This window comes from Thunnus maccoyii, chromosome 9 (assembly GCF_910596095.1).
Source record: "Thunnus maccoyii chromosome 9, fThuMac1.1, whole genome shotgun sequence".
NCBI lineage: Eukaryota > Metazoa > Chordata > Actinopteri > Scombriformes > Scombridae > Thunnus > Thunnus maccoyii.
The window spans coordinates 21,725,074-21,746,273 of NC_056541.1; the positions used below are offsets into that span (position 1 = coordinate 21,725,074).

Genomic DNA, 21,200 nt, shown 5'->3' on the forward strand with positions numbered 1-21,200 from the left:
TAGTCAAAGGTCACTGTGTCTCTGAAGGAGTCTTAATTGCATGTGCAAATTCTCCACCCACAAGGAACAGGCTTGCACATGATGATACACTGTGCTGTGTGAGACTCTTTGTTCTGCCAGAGCTTTTACTGAGATGGAGTTTAGAAGATCCTATTTTCAGACATTTTTCTTCCTAGGACTTTCTTTAATCCCTGTCTTGGATACAAGGTTAAGGGGTTCACAAATGCAATGATTTTACAAAAGCAACCAAAATCTATGAAATGAAATCTGTGAAACTGTTTTGGTAAAGCAAAAATAGAGCCATACATGACAACCTGACACACCAGACGGTTTGTTACACAGAACCATCTGAGAAGTCGTCCTGGGAAACTGTTTGGAAAAGGGCAGGTGTTTGGATGAACCATCTGTCTTTCACCGTTTTACCTTGCAAGGCAGCTGAATTCGCAAGATCAAGCAATCACGTGTTCATACGAGAATCTCACAGGATGCTGATTGGTCCGAACCACCAGTGGTTCAGACACAAGTGCATAACTTGAAGCCTGACAAGATGGATTCTCGTGTGATCTCATGATGTCATGATCTTGCGAACCCAGCTGCCTCACAAGGTAACATACATGATCCCTTTAATAAACTCTACTGCACAAAAGCATCTCCAAAATTCATCTTTATTCATCTTGCTGTGGTCTGCCTCAAGGAAGGAATTAAATAATTTCTTTGGTTCAGTGATTGTGCCGAAGGATGTAAAGTCTTTGTTGCTGATATGAAATAAATGGATTATCTTTGATGAGAAGACTTGCAAAACTAACCCTAACAAAAAATATTTTTGAACCTATGGCAAACCACTCATTGATTAATGGTAGCAGTGTGGTACTAGCATATGCAGCCCTCCATAGAGAAGGTGAAGGTTCAAGTTCACATCACAAGTGTTTACCCAGCTGAAGTGTCCTTGAGCAAGATAATGGATCCAAAGCAGTTTTAGGGTCCCTCTTGTGTAGCTGACCCAAAGTAAACCAGTGGGATGCCCTTGTCTCTCTTTTTTTATCTGCACCACTTGATTAGCTTTGTTACTGTACTGTTGTAGTAGTGTTAGTATAGTATTACTGCTTCTAAAATCTACCCTAACTAACAGAGCAGAGACTCCCACTCCTTAACACATGTAGGTTTCTTAAGAGCCCAACTGGCTGATGAGAAAAACAGGCTCATCTCTGTACTCCAACCCACCTCCAAACCCAGCCAGCTATGACCTCAGCTCTAAGAGAGGGAAGGACAGATGGTGGAGAGAAGCAAAGAGAAGAAAAGAGAAGAGAAGAGAAGAGAAGAGAAGAGAAGAGAAGAGTAGAGAAGAGAAGAGAAGAGAAGAGAAGAGAAGAGAAGAGAAGAGAAGAGAAGAGAAGAGAAGAGAAATGTTGGGATAGAGGCCATTATTAAGGGGAGTGGGGGGCATGAAAAGGGGAGAGGGCAAGGCAAAGAGAAGAAAATGCAATGATGTCATAATCTTAACAATGAGGAATTAAATCTGTGCATCATTACCACAGCCAGCCACTCAGTTCAGCTACAAACAAATAAACAAGCATTCATCTCAGAGTATACAAAAAGAGCACAGACACATGCACGCACACACAAAGACACAAGCTTGTGCACACACTGTATAATGTAACCCTGAGCCAGTAACAATAGGGATGGTTTGTTTTGGACTGCCAGAGCCCCTGTAATACCTCCAAACATGCTACGCTCTACCATTTCAAGATGAACATAACAGAAACAGATGGTGAGCTGTGCTGGAGAAGGCCTCGATTTCACTTATTCAGGCATTCCGCTACACCAGGCTAAACTCTGAGCCATTTGAATGTGGTAATATGCAGGAAATACTTGAACACAATGTACACACTACTTTTTTATTGCAATTTCTTAACAGTCTTTAGTAATTTTTTAAAATTTCCTTTCTTTTTAGTTACCCAGTTTCATTTTGACATACATTAAGTAAAAGAATGCAAAAATATCTGTGTTATGAGAACATATATTTACACCCGAGACACAATAACCATTTCTCGTATTCCTCATATTTCATCATCACTACTCTGTCCATATATTCTGTTGACATATCAACTATATCAGCATATCATTACCACTCTAAATGCATTATTCTGACCCCCATCGCTTAGAGCACATAATTCTTTCCCTCCCACTTTAAATCCAGTACAACAATATACCTCTCTCACAAACTGAAGTAATACCTCATCCTCATCTTTTCCTCCTTGACTCCACATTTCTCTACCTTCTGTGCCTCTCTGACAGGAAGATCTTGTGGGCTCATAGGTCATTTATTCATTCCATCTTTGCCAGCAGGGGAGATATGAGAGATTTGTGGTTATGCGGGCTGTTGCGATATGATAAAGTGCACATGAAGAGGAAGACATGAGAAAATGGATGAGAGACTGCTAGCTCTCACCAGGATTCAGCGCACAGATAAAGCTCTCCATCAGACATCTAACAGCATCACCTCATTCTTCCTCTCCTTTCCTTCTTGGTCCCCCTTGCAAATGCTGTACACACATCCCCAGTGGTCATCCCAATTCTCGGGCAGTCTTTTGAACACTTATTGCATGCTCTCAGTTCTTTCACATTTGTATTTTTCATTACGTCTACCTGTCCACAAGCTTCTTTCTGTTCAGTTCATTTTACATTATATGCTTTTTCTCCCCTCACTCCCTCAACCCCCATCACTCCTTACTCTTGGCTCAGAGCTGACCTGGGCTCCCAGTGCTATTTTTAGCCTGTCTCTCTGTCTACCTCTCTGTCTGTGTTGGAATGGGGAGCTCAGAGACGTCCCCACAGCACACAGCGCTCATTTCCTGTCTCCAAACATGGGCAAAAGAAGTCCAGCCAGACTCAACTGCTGAAAAAGTCATTTTTCCCCCCTGGTCCAGCATGTTACTCATACAATGTCCATGCAGCAACCCCAGTGGTTCACACATTCCTCCATCCGTCTGGACTCCAGAGACATGTGGAGATATTGGGGGTTTATAGGTAGAAGTTGAAAAATGTGAGTAAGAGAGAGGAAGTGATGGAAACTGAGAGACTGATAGAAGATTAAAGCCAAAGAAGAGGGTAGAGGAATGGAGCTAAAGTTGCCTGATTTGTAAAGGTACTGAGTGGTACTGTGCGCTCTAAGGTGAGGAATCACTGTAAATCTCATGACTGAAAAATGTGGAATAGTAAACCACAGACACGTTCCACACGCACTGTGGTAAAAGATAGGAAGCACACACACGTTGAAAACTTATGACAAAGTTAACTGTTGCATGAGGTTTCATGTCCTGGTAAAAAAAAAAAAAAAACTACAAAATTTGGCCATAAACATGAAGGAATGAAGACCATCTTATTAATATCTTATTATCTTAATCCCCTGTACTTAAGACCGCAGTGACCCAAGCAGTGTTTTTGTATTTGGCCTCTCATCAAGTCATGAAACGTCGATGTGAAAAGGATGAAGACTGCTGTAGAGGGAAGGTGTTTATATGAACACCTCTCTGTGCTTATTAAACCGACCACCATAGAGCTGACCTAGATCCGCTGAGAGAAAGTATGACAGGTAAGAAAACAGAGACAAAGTTAGAAAGAGAGCATGGGGGACAGAGAAAGTGGTAGTGTCTCAGAGCGGAAAGTTGTAAAGGAAAGAGAGAAGTAAAAAGCATACAAACAGAGGAGAGTCATGGCCCTCAAACACATGGTTTGCTGTAGAGAATTCAGTCAGGTGCCCTGCAGAGAGTGGGCTGAAACCACAGTAATCCTGACAGGCCAAGCACTAGGGCCCCTTAATAAGAGCTGCTGAACAGGAGGGGATTGAAACACAGCACCAAAGGCTCCCGAGGGACAACTTAAAATGATATTAGTAAAGTAATATTCCTCAACTTGCCACAAATTAAATTGAAGAGAGAAAATGTAATCTACATTTGAATGTATTACTTATCGGAAAATATTGTTGATGTGCTTATGTCACGAGGCATAAAAACCAAAGATAATAGCTAAATGGATTGTTTGTGGATCCCCGCAATGATGTGGGGTGAAGTCACATATAAACAAGCCAAACACCCTCAAGCAATACTGTGGTTTAAGGAATAAGGTGTAATATCCTTTTTCTGTCATTTCCACTGAAGACAATACTTGTGTGCCCCTCTCCCACTGAGATGGGATTCAAGCAAGGCCCCATGAGAAGGGCAGTGTATCACTAAGTCACTATTTTATTCCAGAATGATAAGTAAAAGCATGATTTTCATTATGAAACATACTATCAAACTTATTCACAATATAGTGTCTGGTCTATTCCACATGCATGAATGTGTAAAGTAAAGCTAGCTCAGGAAAAGTCCTTCCTTCTGGCAGGGCTCTACATGTGAGTTATGATGTGATGGTAATGCATAGCACAGAAACTTTGATCCAGTACCAGAACCATTTGAGGTCCCAATCAACATTTACATGAGCCAAACAAACTGTCAGTTGGACGCACAAACAAGGAATTTGGTTCATACAATGCTTCATGTCCATTAAGTCTAAAATTAGATTAAATATATTATAACAGTATCACTGGAGACTACAGGCTTACATTTTCTCAAAGTAAACACACTCTGGAATTTTCCATTCACTGTTATGATGAAAATTATAAAACATGAGGAAGAATGCATCTGTAAAGCCCATTATGCTTCAGTGACATTTCAACTCATGCTTAATCCAGAATCCTGCACTAATCTTACTGGCAGTGGCAACAAACAGAAACTTTGTTGAAAAGCTTTGACTGATGCTCTGACAATTCCAGTCAACACACAGCAGTAGGCTGTGGGATCAAACATGAGTCAGTATTATTTAATAGAATTCAAATGAAAAGCTCGTCCAATTTGAAGTTCTGCTATTGAGCTGATGTACTAATGGAGTAATAGGCAGTAGTGTCTGAAGCTATAGCATAACAGTGTCACACACAGTGTTTCGTATTGTCATTAATGTGAATGAGGAACAAAGCAACAAGATGCTGATAATCTTGTTTTCTTTGCAAAGTTTAACTATGGAATATCAATAATAATACCACAAAGAGAATGACTCTAGAGCAAACAAATTAATGCAAAAACCACTGCTTGCTTTGCATGCTTCGAATACTTTTGAAGACAGTCTTCCAGGATGTTGAGACATACTGGGGTCAAAATATGACCTCATGTCAGTTCTTGACTTTTGTGTCCTTTCCCATTTTTTGTCTGTTTGACAGATTCTAAAAGCATGAGTTTCTAAATGCATTTTTGAGAAGGACAAGTAAAAGTAGCCATATACTTTGTTACCATGAAGATATTTCTTTGCTCTCTTTATTTGTATTGATGGTGCAATACTCATAGTGATGATAAATTGTGTTTAACGCCCCTTTTCATGACAGCTGTGCAAGCTAATTTGAAGTATATATGACCCATAAGAGCACATGCTCAGATCCACCCAATGAGTAACACTGACTGATCCGTGTAATATTTGACTGGGTGGAGGACCAAGCAGACTCCTCTGGAGACTATTACAGACCACTAAAGCTATTTAGCCTGAAGAGAACAGTAAATAGAGGGGGAAATGACAGAGGTGATAGAGAACAAAATCATAAGAAAGAGCAGAATGTGTAGAAAAATTAAGTAAGAGCAAAAAACAAAACAACTGAGTGCAGAAAATATCAGGCAGTGGGGGGTGAAGAAGTGAGGGGCAGAAGGAGAGAGTGGAATGCTGAAAGGAGGAGGAGGGGAGGGAAGAAAAATTCTGTTCTCAGCAAAACACGGAGCCAGAGAAGTTTAGAATATGACAAACTAAACAAATAAGTAATTAAATCACTGCCAAGGACCAGTGAGAGAAAACAGCCCTCTCTGTGCTGAGGCGGATGGAAAAGAGCGGGGGATAGACAATGAGAGAAAGAGAAAGAGAGACAGAAAATATGCTTCTGTATGGCAGATGTCAATTCCAAATGTCCTCAAACAACAAACTTGCACCATCACAGACAAAACAGATCATTAACACTCAGACTGGGGATGACACAGTCTGGTGAGGTTGTGCATGTAGCATGCATACACGCATGGACAACAGTTGGTCTCGTGTTACAGCTGTGAGTTTATCCACAGACAACATTAGCCAGTCACTGTGTAAGCAGAGCTGCACATGTACTAATTCTCTCTGTGTAATATAATCCTAACAACCAAGAGAGGCAAGTGTACGTCTATGTCTAGGTGTGTGTGTCTGTCTCTCTCAGCATATTTTGTCTCAAGACAGAATATGAGAGCATTATTTATCACTGTATCATGGCATACAGCACTACTTTTTAAACCCTGGATAGACTGAAACTTGGAACAGCTCAGTCGTACTGGTTTTAAAGAGATTCACAGAGACAGTATCCTTCCTTTCGAAGCTGTATGACATTTTTCAATCCAGCCAGAGGAAGCAGTCTAGACCTCCCCTGTTGTGTGTAACATACAGTATGTACAAGCTGATAACAAAGAGGATGCACGTATGTTTACTCTCAAAGATACAATTCAGCTTGCTCTCAAACAAACTTGCAAACATGAGTGGACATTAAAAACAAATGTATAATAGTAGTAGATCACACCCAATTTATTTACTTTTAACAATTTACATTCTTGTACATTTACAGTAACATAGAAATGACAGATGTGCATGGCTATTATATTTTAAATATAAGTGCATCTCTTTATATCAGACTGCACATTGGCATTAGATAATGCAGCATTTTTTTATTATTTTATTCCCCTTTGAATAAAAAGAGTATGTAGAATTGGCATTCTTTTGAGTGTGGAGGTGCCCCATGCGCACATGTTGTGCAGCAAAACAAACAAATATACTCAAACATGCAGCTAAAGCCAACTAAAGCCTTAACAGGTTGCACCAAGTCTCATGATAGTAAAAAACATAGCAGGACTTTGGGCTAAAACACTGGTGAAATCAGTGGATGATATGTACATGGAGTTCAGTGTCAAAAGGGTGTGTGTTTAAAGAGTGATGAGGCACATGAAAAGAGTGCACCAGAGGGAGGGATATATTCAGGCTGGAGTTCACACTGGGGAAAACGATGAAAAACACCAGGGGATGCAGAGAGGTATAAATGGGCAGGCTAACAGGAGCACATTTTACACACAATGGGAAACAGCCAGAGTGCATGGAAGGTTTCCAAGGGGGCAGAAGAGTATGTGGTTATTGGGGGCAAGTGCCTTATGGAAGTATTACCGCAGAAATGGTGCAGGTCTCCATGGGGTAAATTGCTCTGACTCCTAAAAGGACCCTTGCGGGGAGGTTTATGGTTGAGAGGAGAGGAGAGGAGAGGACAGGAGAGGAGAGAAGAGGAGAGGAGAGGAAAGGAGAGGGTGATCATAAACGCTCTAAAGTCGTGGTCTACTGGGATCCCTCAGGCATTTCCTGTATGTTGTCCCACACTGATACAGACACGCAAAAATACCCTCCCTTCTCGATATCACAGTTTCTACAGGGTCATTAAAACAAGATGGCATCTTATCTCTAACCATTTCCTTCAGTTAAACAAAACTCTCCTAAGTATCACATGTCCACTTCTGCCTCATTTGACCTGTCTTCTCTGCATCCTCTCCTCTTAATGCTTTGATCTCCCTCTCATTCCTCTTCATTCATCCACCTGTCCTCTCATCTTTCCCTTTTCTCAGCTCTATCACTCCCCCTCCCAACTTCAATCATTTGCTGATTCTGCCTTTTAATAGCCTTTTATCTGGACCACCCTGCTGAACTTGTCTTCGGTCTCTGCATTTATTTCTCATTCCTATAACATGTTGTCCTTTTTCATCTCATTATTACAGTATATTTCTTACCAAGAGTGTTCTTGCCCATTCATTTGCAACTCCTTCCCAGCCTCCCCAGTCCCTCTCCACTCATCTCCCCCATTTCATTCAGTCTCTCTTAACAAACAACCTAGCTTTCCCACCAGGGTCGTCAGGACAACGGAGCCCCCTGACTCTCCTCACCCACCCTCAACCTCAATCCCACCACTAGCAAGTGAACAAACAAGAGGTTAGAGTTCCCAGTCGAGACCCTGCATCCAGTGTGACTTTGCTGCAAGATGCTAACAATTAACTCTCAGAGTGTCATGATTACAACCATGAGGCTCCTTTGTGCTGATGGTAACTCAGCAAACACAGCTGATGTTACCTCAGAGAGGACAACTATGGGAAAGAGAGCAAAAGACGGCTGCATCCTTATCAGACTAGTTTGCATGTGCCAATGTGTGTATAAAATATGTATGAAAGTGTCAGTGCATGCGTCTGATGATTTCATAAGAGTGTAACTAGGAGAAAAATAACAATAAATATGTTGTCGCCTGTGAAAGGTTTTGTGGTAGTCAGGCACTGCTGGTGTTGTGCTTGGCACACTCACAAAGAGACGAGCTACAGCAACACAGAACATGATGAGACGTTTCAGCATGAACTTGGTTACTCCTTTCACAATATTCATTCTGGCTCTTTATTTTCAAGGCTCTGGCTTATTCAATGGCCTCGAAATAAAGATGCACAACTAACATAAACCAGAGTGAAGAGGTGGTCTTTGAAACATATCTCAAATTGTTTTCACAAAGTACAGCCTTTTTATACATACTTGATTTATTTCTGACAATACTGCAAAGCAGCACACCTTGCATCACTCCTACAAGGTCTTCAAAGAAATGACCCCTTAGAACTTGGCCTGATTCTAAGACCATCTTCCCTGTGAGGTCATTCTTTAGCAATAAGACATCTTCCTTCTTCAGCACTGTGATCCAAACATGAGAACAGAGGTGGGTCATTCTTATATCTGCAATATGAGTTTCAGTGTATTAAAGTGCCAAATGCTTGGTTTCACAGATTATATCTTTGGAAAACTGCAGTAAAGACACTTGTAAACACATGTAGAAGAATCTGTGTGACATCATATCATTGCTAAGACATCCTGTAAAAGTGCCTCAATTGTGCTAAGGACTACACACACACACACACACACACCAAGCACTGTATTCATCTTCTTGCCAATGTTTGAAGAAACACTAAAATACGTATGTTTTTAGACAGCTATCTGACACACCCTTGGAAACAACTCTGTCTGCTACACTCAAGGCCCATTAGTTAGATTAAACAAGCAATTCACCTCAATCCAGCTTCTATTTTTTATAGTATTTGCATGAAAAATCCATCTGGTTCCACAAAGATACAGCCAGAATTTTCCAATTTTCCAAGTGCTTCAGCCTTTATCTTGAACTGCAAAGCGAAACAATAAAGTATGTGTTATGTCCACTGCTGTAGGCATAAAAAGGACAGATTTCCAGTGGAAACAATGTGCAGAGGGCATCTGGATTAAGGTCAGCTGCTCTGAGGCAGTTGCATGAACAAAAGGAGGATTTGATAGAAAGGTCAGGTGTGAGTACAATTGACAAAATACTTGAAGAGTTATTGTTTACTATAAAAACAATACAACATTTACTAAAAATGAAAACAGAGAGGCCATACTTGTTGCATATAATGTCTTTTTTTAAGGTGGTATTTCATTTGTGTTGATAATCTTCTAGTTAAACTGCCTGTTTGGAAAACTGACACCAAGAAGAATAACAGCACTGCAGTGCCACCAAGTCATGAAACATTAATTACCAACCTTTTGCATCTTCTATTGGGGCAATTACAACTCACACTTCAACACGGTGTCAATTTGTGGTCTCGCACCCAACAGTTTGGAACCCATACAAAGACATACGCACAATACACACACACACATACACATGCAGTATAACCTCAGGCAGTCATGTCTCATCATGCCTGAGACCTACTATTACCTTGCAGCTTCATCTTAGACCCGAGATGCATCTAAACAATGTTTAAGACAGTAGTAAGCAGTTGTTTAGTGATTACTGCTTGAAACATTCTCTAAGTTCATCTAAACACAGATACATATAACAGCCATTATAGCCATTATTGTCATCATCTTCCAACATGCCACCCACAGACTGGTTCACACAAGCAGCTTGGCAAGCTCAGGGTGCTCTTTTGCAGAAGGCACAACCTACAGCCCACAGTGTGCAAAATGTAAGGTAACTAAAGTAGTGGTGTGACAGTGAGAGAGACATATTCACATATTCATTCACATCATTTTACCCTAATGTCACACCCAAGGCACTTCAGTAGCCCATGCACTACTCTGGTCAGATTAACGTAAGTCAGGTTAACTGCTCCTGTGTTTAGTCCAAGTGCCCATCTGGTTAGTTCTTACTGTAAGTGCTGCTTTGGTGAGTTCATAGGGTTAAAAATGAACACCAATCCTGAAAGCGAAAACATGCCCCTTTTTTTTACCAGAGTCTGTGCATACCAATCATTTTTGAGATTCAAAAATGTTCTCAACTAATAAAGGAAGATGTAAACCTTCAAATTCAAAGTTATGTGAACACCTGAAATACATGTTGTTATAAGATTTTTATAGCAGCAATAGGGAGATAAACGCTTCCTGTCTATCTTTTCCTACTGCAGAATTCTTATTTTCCATGCCTCAACATCCTGCAAATACTTGCATGCTTCCTTGGAAATCATTTGAGATCTATTTCAAACAGACAGCTATTGCAAGGTATTGCACAGGAAGCAGAGATAGAGAGAAAAACAGAGGTTGAGAGAGATAGCAAGAGCGTGGACTGGGCATTGCTCCAGTATAACCGCCCTTTGACTTCTCATTTACGGTATACCGTTATTTATATTAGGGATCAATCAAACATGTCCTGTTATCATTCAGCCTGTTATCATTCAGCCTGAATGATAACAGACACTGACACTATGTGAGACTTCTGAAACCTGAACCAGGCTGCTTGTTTTCATTATCTGGGACACCATAGTGAGATGATCAGAAGGATTTGTTTCAATGCAGAAAGTTAACTTGACCTAAAGAGATGAGGATTGCACAATAGCTCATGTGTCAACAGCTAGCATGTTGGGTCTCTTTTGACAGGTGGGTCTTTGTGGATAAATAAGGAACTGAAGAAAAAGCAGAACCTGTGTTCTTCTAAGTTCAGGCGCTTAGCAACTGCTTGATAAGAGCATGGAGATAATGGTTGTTTATCTTTATGAACAAGATAACTGTCTTGCCACGCTTAAATATATAATCTCCTTCTGGAGTCAGGAAATACAAGCAGAAGCAGTCAGGCATGTGCATCCACATACACTGGACACCATGCGTTTTGCCTTCCACCCTCCCATCTTCTACCCACACCCACAGGTGTACTCCATCTAGCCCGTAACTTTAGACACAGGAACTCTTTAGGTCTCAATTAATCATGCATGAGCCTATGGAAATTCTGGCAAGTAGCAGCAACACAAACACCCCAGGCCTATGCTGAAATAAAGGCTCCTCCATTTATCATCAACAGGAGAGTCCCCTCACAAGAGACCAGAGGAAAGTAGCAGATAGTGTGTTGCTTCTTAAATGAAAATGAGTAAGACTGATAAAAAAAAGTTCCACACAGACTGCCAAAATCAAAGAAATGATAAATGAAGATAAAAAGAAATTATCCAGGTATTAATGAATTCAGCAGTTCTTGGATACTTGGTGAAAGACGTGTATCACTTTGCAGCTGATGTAATGAAAGAAATGAAATGAAACAGGAAATTCAACTTAACTTCTCAAGAAATTCTTGCACTAACAAATCAATGAGGAACTGTTATACCTGGTAAATATCTGGGCCAGTAAAAGAAAACATCTTCAAACAGGATGCATGAGTTAATTCTATCATGTTACAATGTCTGTGAACATCTTTTTCTGACAATTTGGGAAAATTTATAACATCTTAATATAATAATATAATCTGTAATGTAATCGAAACACATTTTACTGTACATAATGTTGTCTCTTTTTTTTTGGAGATGCAGCTAACTTGAAACATGTAAATAAAATATGCAAATTAGATCTAGAACAAGCCTTTTAACTGGAAATGAAGGAAGATAAGATTGATTGATTGATCTTTAAAGACTCTATCTAAACTGAATCACTGCTATGACAATGAAATCAGATATTTACTTTGTGTGTCATTGCCTGACACATAAGCTCATGAAGAAGGTGTGTTTAGGCAGTTGCTAAAGTCACAAGGTCCCACAGATGCCTTGATACAGCCCACACCCATTTCTGATGAATAGAGGTCAAACTGCTCAACAGCTCAATTGAAATTCCCATCTGATATATTATGCAAGACTGGAACAATGCTGCAAACATTTTTCTAAACTGATTCCTCCCCCTGTTTTACATGTTTCTCTAAGCTGGTGCTGCAGTCTATTTGGCAGAAAGACACTTCTAGTATTACATGCTCCTTTGGAAAATGGCTCTTATTTACACTGACTCACTGGATGGGTTGAAAATGTGTAAAATGTGCAAAGAAAACCACTATCGGAGGAATTTTATTGAATAGTAAAAACACAAGACACATGAATGTTTTGAGTGTGAGCTAAAACTACATCCAATCTGTATCTGTCCTTTCAGACAAAATGCTAAAGTTCAAACTTCCATTAAGTTTGTGGAAGTGTCCTTACAATCAAATCATTTCTTTTGGTATAAATGGACAGAAACTATGGAAATAAATCATAATTATTTCTGCTATACAGACTTAGAAGTGTTTTCTGTTCACAGAATTACACACATCCTTGGGAGTTTGTGCCACACAAACACAAAACACGTGCAAACAGTGCAGATTTCCAGCCCACGACTGAGATGTTTTGTAGTCCATAGTGGTCTGGGAGACTAAGGAGAGACCTCCAAGGCTGTATGTTGAGCAGAGAGGTCTGAATGGAGGATGCATTGAAATTGCTCCTCTTTTCTTCAGAGCCTCACCACAAAGGGTCTGTTTCCCATTCAGGACACAAGGTCATTAGATAATACACACAGGGACCTCAAGGCCACACAGTGGGGGCGGGATCTTTCCACAAAACAATCCTCTTACCCCTCTCTCCTTGCAAACTTCTCAATGCCCCCGACTCACTTTAATAGTCTCTGTAGGATGCACATCCAGACACAAATATGTTCACACCCAAACTCACACGCACGCTCATAAAATCTCTTCCACACACACGTGGTGGGTGTCTCTCGCAGTGGTTTGACAGTGGGAATCATGACATCATCGTGTCCCCCTCCCACTTCCCTGTTCAGTCCCAGCAGTGTTATTTAGCCCTCTAAAGCAGGCTCAGTGAATGCTAGAGGATTTTGCTCTCCCACTTTCTTTTTCTCTTTTTCGTCTCTTGTAAGCACAAACATACACGTGTGTGTGGTGGATAGTTTGTGTGATTGTTTGACAGGCAGTGGGTTGGCAGGAACACAAACCAGATCTGTTTTTCACTGAGAGTTTGGGCAAATTCTCTCCAGTGAGAAATTGCTGGATCAGGGAAGTATCAGTGTGGAGGTGTTGGGACAAAATCTCCATAGTGATACTGAACATGGAAACTTTTAGAGATTTTTCCAAATGCAAGAAAGAAAGGAAACTGAGCATGTTCTGCCTGGATGAGGAAGTTCTTTCCACCCTATTCATGAAGATGTCAGATTTCAGCTTGTCAAGGTTAACTCATGGTGTTCTGAATGCTCATTTCCCCAAGTCTGCATATGGCATCATGGAAAACCAAGGAGAAGGTAGGAAGAAAGGGGGCAGAGAGACCCAAAGGCAGAGAGAGATGAGAGGCAGAAAAAGATTAAACAAAGATAGACATAATCAGTCCTCTACTCACACATGAGCACACATGTGTTCTTGGGCCTTGGCCCACTTCTCTAAGCTATAACTTGTAATTTACAATACCTTTGGTCATTAAAGTGAGTGGAAATGTGGAAAGAGAGGGATAGCATGTCTAATTCTCCCCTTACTAGCTGAAAACAGCCAGTGAAAACACATTTATAGCTCGAGCTGAGAATACCACACACACAGTAAAAGAGAAGGAAAAAGTAAAGAAAGGGAATTACACATGCAGACAGAGTTGGAGGTTGGTATGTTTGGAAAAGATGGACGGGTCACCATAGTGACAGACCAGCAAAACCCTGTGACAAGACGACAGAATGAGCCAAGTGTCAGGTGGTCAAGTTACAGCACGACATGAACACACGTCACACAGCAGAATGTCTGGAAAATATGTACTAAATAAATACAAATATTATATATACATAACCTTTATTTATTGTACATCTATTGTACACATCATAGTTGTTACTCAACATTTTACTTTGTACTATTTGATAGTCGAGTGAACGCTACTGTACTCATGCATGCGTGCTATCCTGTCTGTCAAATTCAAGAGCCTCTCCCTGAAAGACAACCCCTGTCAAAGATCAGCACATCAGCAGAAACCCGATCCTAAGCACAAAGAATGAAGCCTCAGAGCTCCGGAGGGAGAATAGCAAAGTCATGGAAGGAAAGGACCGGGTGAGGGCAGCGGGCCGCCAGCCAGGTGCTGCGCTCTGAGCCACACCAGCCGCCTGGCGTGCGTAATGGACGACCATCCACACCTCACATCAGCTCACCGAGAGGATAAAGGAGCCAATACATCTCTGTGCCACTTAAAACAGCCTGTGCGTGTTTGTCACTGCTGAACTTGTAAATATAGTCCAGGTTGCGTGCTACCCCTGTGCTGGCCAGCTCTGTGTGCCTCTTACTGGATTAATTGAAATCAAGCGTCTATTACGCAACAGCCACTGTGGTCGTAAGCAAACTGCCATGGCCCATTCAGTAAAACAACATGAAACTTTCATGGAAGTTTCTGATTCGATTTGTCTTCGTGGTTCTCATTTTAAAAACGCACAATTATAATGTTGACATGAATCTGTTATGAGAATTTTGTTCAAGAGCACTATGTGTTACCAGTTAGTGGAGGACCGGGTGTTGAGGATGTCCTCTTTGGCCGTGAGCAGCGACAGGCTGTAGGTATCAAGGTTGACCGTTTGCATGCTCATGATGGCAAAGGTTTCCAGACCACTCCCGCAGCTTCTCTCTTCACTGGTCCCCACGGTTTTCGGGGTCGGACTATCTGCTTGAAACAGCCACAGCGGAATAATGAGGGTCGTTCACGGCCGAGAAAACAGCAGTAAAGGTACGTAGGTTCATGCAATGTGGGCTTAAGTTCCAAATGGGAGCGATCTGTGCAGGCGCTGCGCACACACAGCGTGGAGGAGACTGCTGCGACTGCACACTGGTCTTTGTGCAGCGGGGTAGAATAAGTTTTCACCAAAAAGCCCCACCTCCCGTTGAGAGAGTGGAAAGCATAATGACTTCACTAGCTGGGTCACTTGGAAGAAAAGTCTTCAGCCTGCAGCGCAGCCACTCATAAAAATATGTCTCATGCATCCACTTTATCCTGGTATTCACTTTTTAACCTTTGTCTTTGATAGGACAACTTCCCTGCAATTCAATTGCCCAACAGTGTGACCAAAAGCCACTTTGTTGTGCTCAAGCAAAGCAGAGTAGTGGTGGTATTGCACCACATCACGAATATTTACATAATTCTGCAAGCAAATGGAACAGTCCAATAAAATTATTTATTTTCCAATAAGTTGCACAATAAGTTATTACTTTTCAATAATTCAAACCAAACTATTTTTGGATACGCTTCAGATGGAAAGAAATCCAGAATAAGAAATGATGTGGTTGATGTGGTTTAGAGTGGCTACAGGGGCAGTGTGGCAGCTTTGGATCTGTCAGTCTCTCTTTGTCTCGTTTTGTCTTTGAATCGGCCCCCACTGGCCCTTGGCAGACTCCAGAGAAGCCATTTACAGTGCAGGCAAACTCTGAAGGAGCCTAAGAAGGACTAATTTCATGGGAACTGAGTCTGAAACAGGCTGCACATAAAAAAGAACAGGGGAGGCTGTTTCAGTGTTTAAGAACAGCTGGGGGTCTGCTCAGTGGCTGCCCAACAGTGACACACACACACAAACACTGACATGCATTGATGCACACGCTCACACGTGCACCCATGCACCCACTGGCACACATACTCAAGACAAACTCTCTCCAGACATTTATGCACACATACACACACATACAATGGTATTTGACTGTAGGTCAGTGGCATGGGGGTTTAAGATCTTGGATTATGGGAACGTTCCTGAGCTCTGTAATTTACTTAACAGCCATTCTTAGATAATCCACGACAGATGTAGAGGATAAAAGTCACAGGTTTTTATTTTCTGATGTGTCAGACTCGGGCTGGATTTCACCTAATGAAATTTCATTTCAGATAACTATTCATCAACAGTTAATACTCCGTGCCATGCTTTTCACCACGAAGATTTGATCTGGAAATAGTTCACAGTGGCTAAGTAATCCTCTGGTGAATATTGGATTGACACACTCACCAGATGCGATCACTCAGGAAAATACCCACTTCCTTTAAAGGGAAAGAGTTTCTGTCTTCGCCTTTGTATTCCTCTTTCTCTTCAGATTCTTTGGGTGCATTTTTCACACAGGATTCCAACTACTTTTCTTGTGATGCCAGTGTCAGGGAAATACTTGATAGGCCTACTGAAAGTTGTGCTAAAAATTAGCATTAGTTGTGTAAGAAAGCATGCAGCACATACAGACTCTGCTGTTTTGGCCAAAGCTTGCATGCCAGAAGGACAGGGGGCATGACATCTCCATGCCGCTATTATTCTTACAACTTCCTGCTATTAGAGGCTCTCCTGCCCTTCCAGACTCTTAGCCCTTCACTGTGGATGTGAACGCAATGCTGTTATGCTCCACTTCAGAGGACTTTGGCATTTCCTCTGCTGGGGTGCGGTGGCAGCTGTTGTTGGAGATGGGGTCTAAATGTGGGAATGATTGTATGTCCACTGGGAATTTGGACATATGTGTGTGTGTGTGTGTGTGTGTGTGTGTGTGTACTAGTGGGGATTTACTCCTCATTTGCTGAAACTCTTTCTCTAATTGTCACAGGCTTTTTTGTTCAACATCCTGCTTCCCTGATATAGCCTAAACTAACAAGAGTGTTGGTGACAGAGTGCTGAGAGGTCCAGTCACACGTGACATCCTCTCATAGCCTCTCAGAGCACTATTAAGTCTCATCAGTCATAGATCACTCTGTGATTTTTATCAAGTCCTTGTACATCTGGCTGTTCTACCATCTAATGGCATGTAGCATTCAATAACATGCAAATCATAATCTCCCTCTGAATTGACAAAACATAGTTCTGCCACTAAACAAACCGGTTCCTTGTGTGCATGGATTTGTCCAAATCCTGTTTTCTTGGGGCATATTGAGGCTTGCCTGGCAGGTTTATGTGTACTTAGACGTGAGGGATCGTGTTCTGTGGGTTCAGGGGTCACAGCCTCATCTTCGTCCTCCTGTTGTCATTATACTTCACTAATAATATGTTTTCCATTGCTCCTCTGGAGGCCAGGATCCACCCACTAATGCGGGAGCATGCGCTGTCATATTTGCGTGTCTATGGACAGTTGCAATGGTTGTAATCTTCAGTTCATGTTGTCATAAATACAGCCTGTCCTATGACATTATGACGTTGTGTTTGCATTTGTAGTTTTACATTATGAGCTGCTGGAATGTGTCTAACCTTTTAGGGGCATTTCATGCCAGCTGTACAGTATATCAAACACGTCAAACTTTGCTGTGCATGGTACTATTTTCTCAACCTTTGGAAATCATCCAGCACAGCAGTTTTACAGATCAACAGCGACTGATGGTTATAAGTCATTAAGTCATAAAAGATAATGTACATAATGCTTGTTTCTATTGACAACTATCAAAATTCAACACTGTTTTTTTTACTGCAGCAGACTGAAGACACTGTCTGACCTCCTCCAGTTGAGGAGTCATGTCATTGCTTTCCTGGAGACAGATAATGAGGTAGATGTGGAAGAGGCTCACTAGCAGCGATGATACAATTGCGTGGAAATTAGTCACAAGTCATATGCCAGTAGTGTACACACATTAATCTAACAGCTGAACTCACAAACACACCAGCAGCTGAGGGGTAATAACACCACGGCTTAGCCTTGGAAAACAATTGAGGTCAATCCAGGTGCCAGACAGGCGAGATATCAATTGGAAAGAGAAAGAAAAGATAGAGAGAGCAAAGATGTGCAACAGGGTCACACAAACCCTTTGCATGTAGTGAGTGAGTGTGAGAGAGGTCTACACACATTCCCCGTGAATCTGGGTGTCTTCTCATCCGGCCTCCAGGTGAGGTCACTGCTCAGCTATGCGCCTTCACAACAACCCTGAGATATCTTCCCCTTGAGCCTCAGTGTGTGAGTGTGTGCAAGGGTGTATCCATGTGAATGCGTGTGTTGTGTGCAGTTTCAAATCACATTCTCACCTCTATGAACACAAACACGAGTAATGAAAAACAGGGTTTTCCAAACTCTCTCTTCACTTTGTTTCCCCTTATCTCATTCAGACTGAATAAACATAAGCTTTTGCCTTCCTCATCATGTCGAGGTTGCCCTGCTTCAGTTAAATATGACAAGCATAAACAAACGGCCAGGTTATGCGGAGATAAAAAAAGAGCAAAAATCTCTGTTAAAGAAAGAAGCTCCATGTCTGCTTTCTCATACAAAATATCCCTTAGATTAGACCATGGTGTCAGGCTGAGAACTTATTCATAAACTCTGCTGATTTAGAGGTATGTGCATGTGTGCATGTGTGGGGGGCAGACACATTTGTTTATGGAGTAGACTTTGGGGAGGTTTGGACTAACAACATGTAGATGAGACACACTTTGGAGGAGGGTGAAATACACAGAGGAATGTGCTGTCAGTTCTCAACCAACAGACCTCGTTTGTACTTTTGGTATTTCTTGTTGGTCAACTTTTTAATTAAATGTCCAAGGCATGCGCATGTTTCTGTGTGTGACTGTGTTATTGTATGTACTTGAAAGCTTCAAAACTCTGAAAATATATTCTTATCCTCAATCAGCTTCAACTGTGAATGATAAAAAGGCAGTCCCAGTTTTGATGCAGTCACACCCACCTCTCTGAGATTTAAAGCTTTCTCCCACTCCTCCATCGTATTCTTCAAGGCTTCAAGCATCAGCAAGATTAATCTCATTATTTCAGCTTCAGTCCTACCTGTAAGTAACATGTTTCATTAAAAAAACCCATGTAAACTCTCATATCCAAGGCAACGTTTTGTCCATTTCCCTCAAACTCAGATCTTCTCATCTCCTCCCAAGGGAACCTTTGGAAATGGGAGCCAGATGTGGTGATGTCAGCACGTGTCTGTGACTCTTAAGCTGTGTTCTTTGAGGCTGTGGTGTGAGATCAGGGGCAAGGTCAGTGGGAAATTTGAACACAGTCTACTGATAAAACAGCTGACGCGGCATTAAGTTCTGTGACTGTAATCAGTGTTCAAACCGATTCTCAGGACCATTGATGACGCTGAGGTCGCTGCCACAAATACACACTAGTAAATTCTTACATTTACTAGCGAATGAAAGGAAAACGGACGTACGTCATCGGTTGTTAAGAGTTTGTTGGTTGGCAGCTTGACTTGTGTGTTTTCCTGGAAGAGTCTGAACTGATGGTAGCTTTGCGAAACACACACCCATGCGCACATGCACACACGCACGTCAAGATAGCATATGGATACGAATATTCCACTCCCCACAACCGCCCCCGTCCCTCGTCACCCTTCCTAAGTTATGCATCATCAGCCACATCACTAAACATTACCATGGCAACAGTCAATCCTGTCCCCCATGTTTCTGTGGCTTTCTGTGATCCCTTACCAGACTTGCTCGATTAGAAGTCTCAGCTCGCAGTGTGTTGATCTTGATGATACGTGTTCAGGGAGCCACTTGGTGGGAGTTGCTGACTCAATCTCTCTCTCATCCAAAGGAAATGTAAAAAGAAATACAAGAATATATGAATGCAACTGCTTTGTGATTTGGTGGATAGCTTTTGTAATAAAACAAGGAGAGAGATAATGCATTAATGATGAAAAAAGTTCTAAGGGTGTTTGAACTTTAATATAATTCCAATCAAAACCAATCAAAGATAATGAGATATTAATGTGAAAGTTCAGGGTGTATTTATGTCTGTTAGTGGCTCAGTTGTTGACATAATGATAACACTAATACATCACTTCCAAAACTTTAATTATGTCAGAGTGGAAAGAGAAATGATGCAAACTAAGTAGGTCTCACTTACAAAATAATAAAGAATACAGCTCCCGGTTAATTAATAACTACTTTAGTCTCATCAGAGATCATCATAACTATGCAACAAGAGGTAGCTTAACAAACATCATTCCTTTCAGATTCAAGAATAAAAACATGTTTTTATTTTATACACTGCTGCAGTTCTCTGGACCAGTTCTCCAAATTCTCTGACACAGAAGCAGGCTGAGAAGGGCTTTTAACGTTTGTTCAAGAAATGGTTGATGAAATGCTTGTTGAATGAATGAATGAATGTTTGTTTTACTTGTTGTATGATTTATCTCTAGTTTGATTGTGTGTTTTGACTTGAATATCTGCCATCCTCCCCCTTTTCCCCTTACAGGGTGACATTGGAAGCTTTATTGGCTTTTTATCCTTGATAATTTAATTGTATTGTATTGTATGAGTGACTGCAGTCTTGTATGTACTTTTATTGTAGTCAAATCTATCTATCTATCAAACTGAAAAGCCTGCATAGCATATCTGGGCGTAAAACTTCTATTTTAAATAGAAATGTAGAAAAATGGTGTGCAACCTATTCCATTTAGAGATGATTTTTTTCTACATTTCACTCAGTGATGTTGGACAGCTGATTTTGTCCACCAGGTGGCACAACTGCATTACAGGGAATACTATGGAGTCACAACATCTTTTTATACCTTTTCATTTGTTGAGAACTTATTGACTTCTAAAATGCCATGTTTTCTCCAATAAAGTGTTTTCGAACTGGTCTAAGTCTACATTCTCTCAAAGAAATATTTTTGATATGGATTTATTGTTCACAGTATATTTGACAAATTTGATTTAATTACTGAAACCCAGATTAACCTTTCTTCACATTTCCAAGTCTCTGGCAGTTTGAGTTATACTGTACCACATTTGCAATAACTTTCCAGAGGCAATTATGATTATTTTGTTTTCAAAACACAGCATTCAACAACCATGATTTCCACAGTGTTTTGTGTTGCACATTGGTACAGGAAAGACACACAATAACAAACATCTAGGACAACAAG

General features: G+C 41.1%; 1 protein-coding gene across 1 annotated transcript in view; it reads right to left on the minus strand.

Annotated features, from left to right (window-relative positions):
* Positions 1 to 15,219, minus strand: part of si:dkey-40c11.2 (drebrin-like protein A) — a 30,931-nt gene extending 15,712 nt beyond the window's left edge. Inside the window, exon 1 of the mRNA XM_042421222.1 lies at positions 14,879 to 15,219. Within this exon, the coding sequence (XP_042277156.1) occupies positions 14,879 to 14,970 (92 nt within the window). The 5' untranslated portion in view covers positions 14,971 to 15,219. The remainder of the gene's footprint in view (positions 1 to 14,878) is intronic.
* Between the last annotated feature and the right edge of the window lie 5,981 nt (positions 15,220 to 21,200).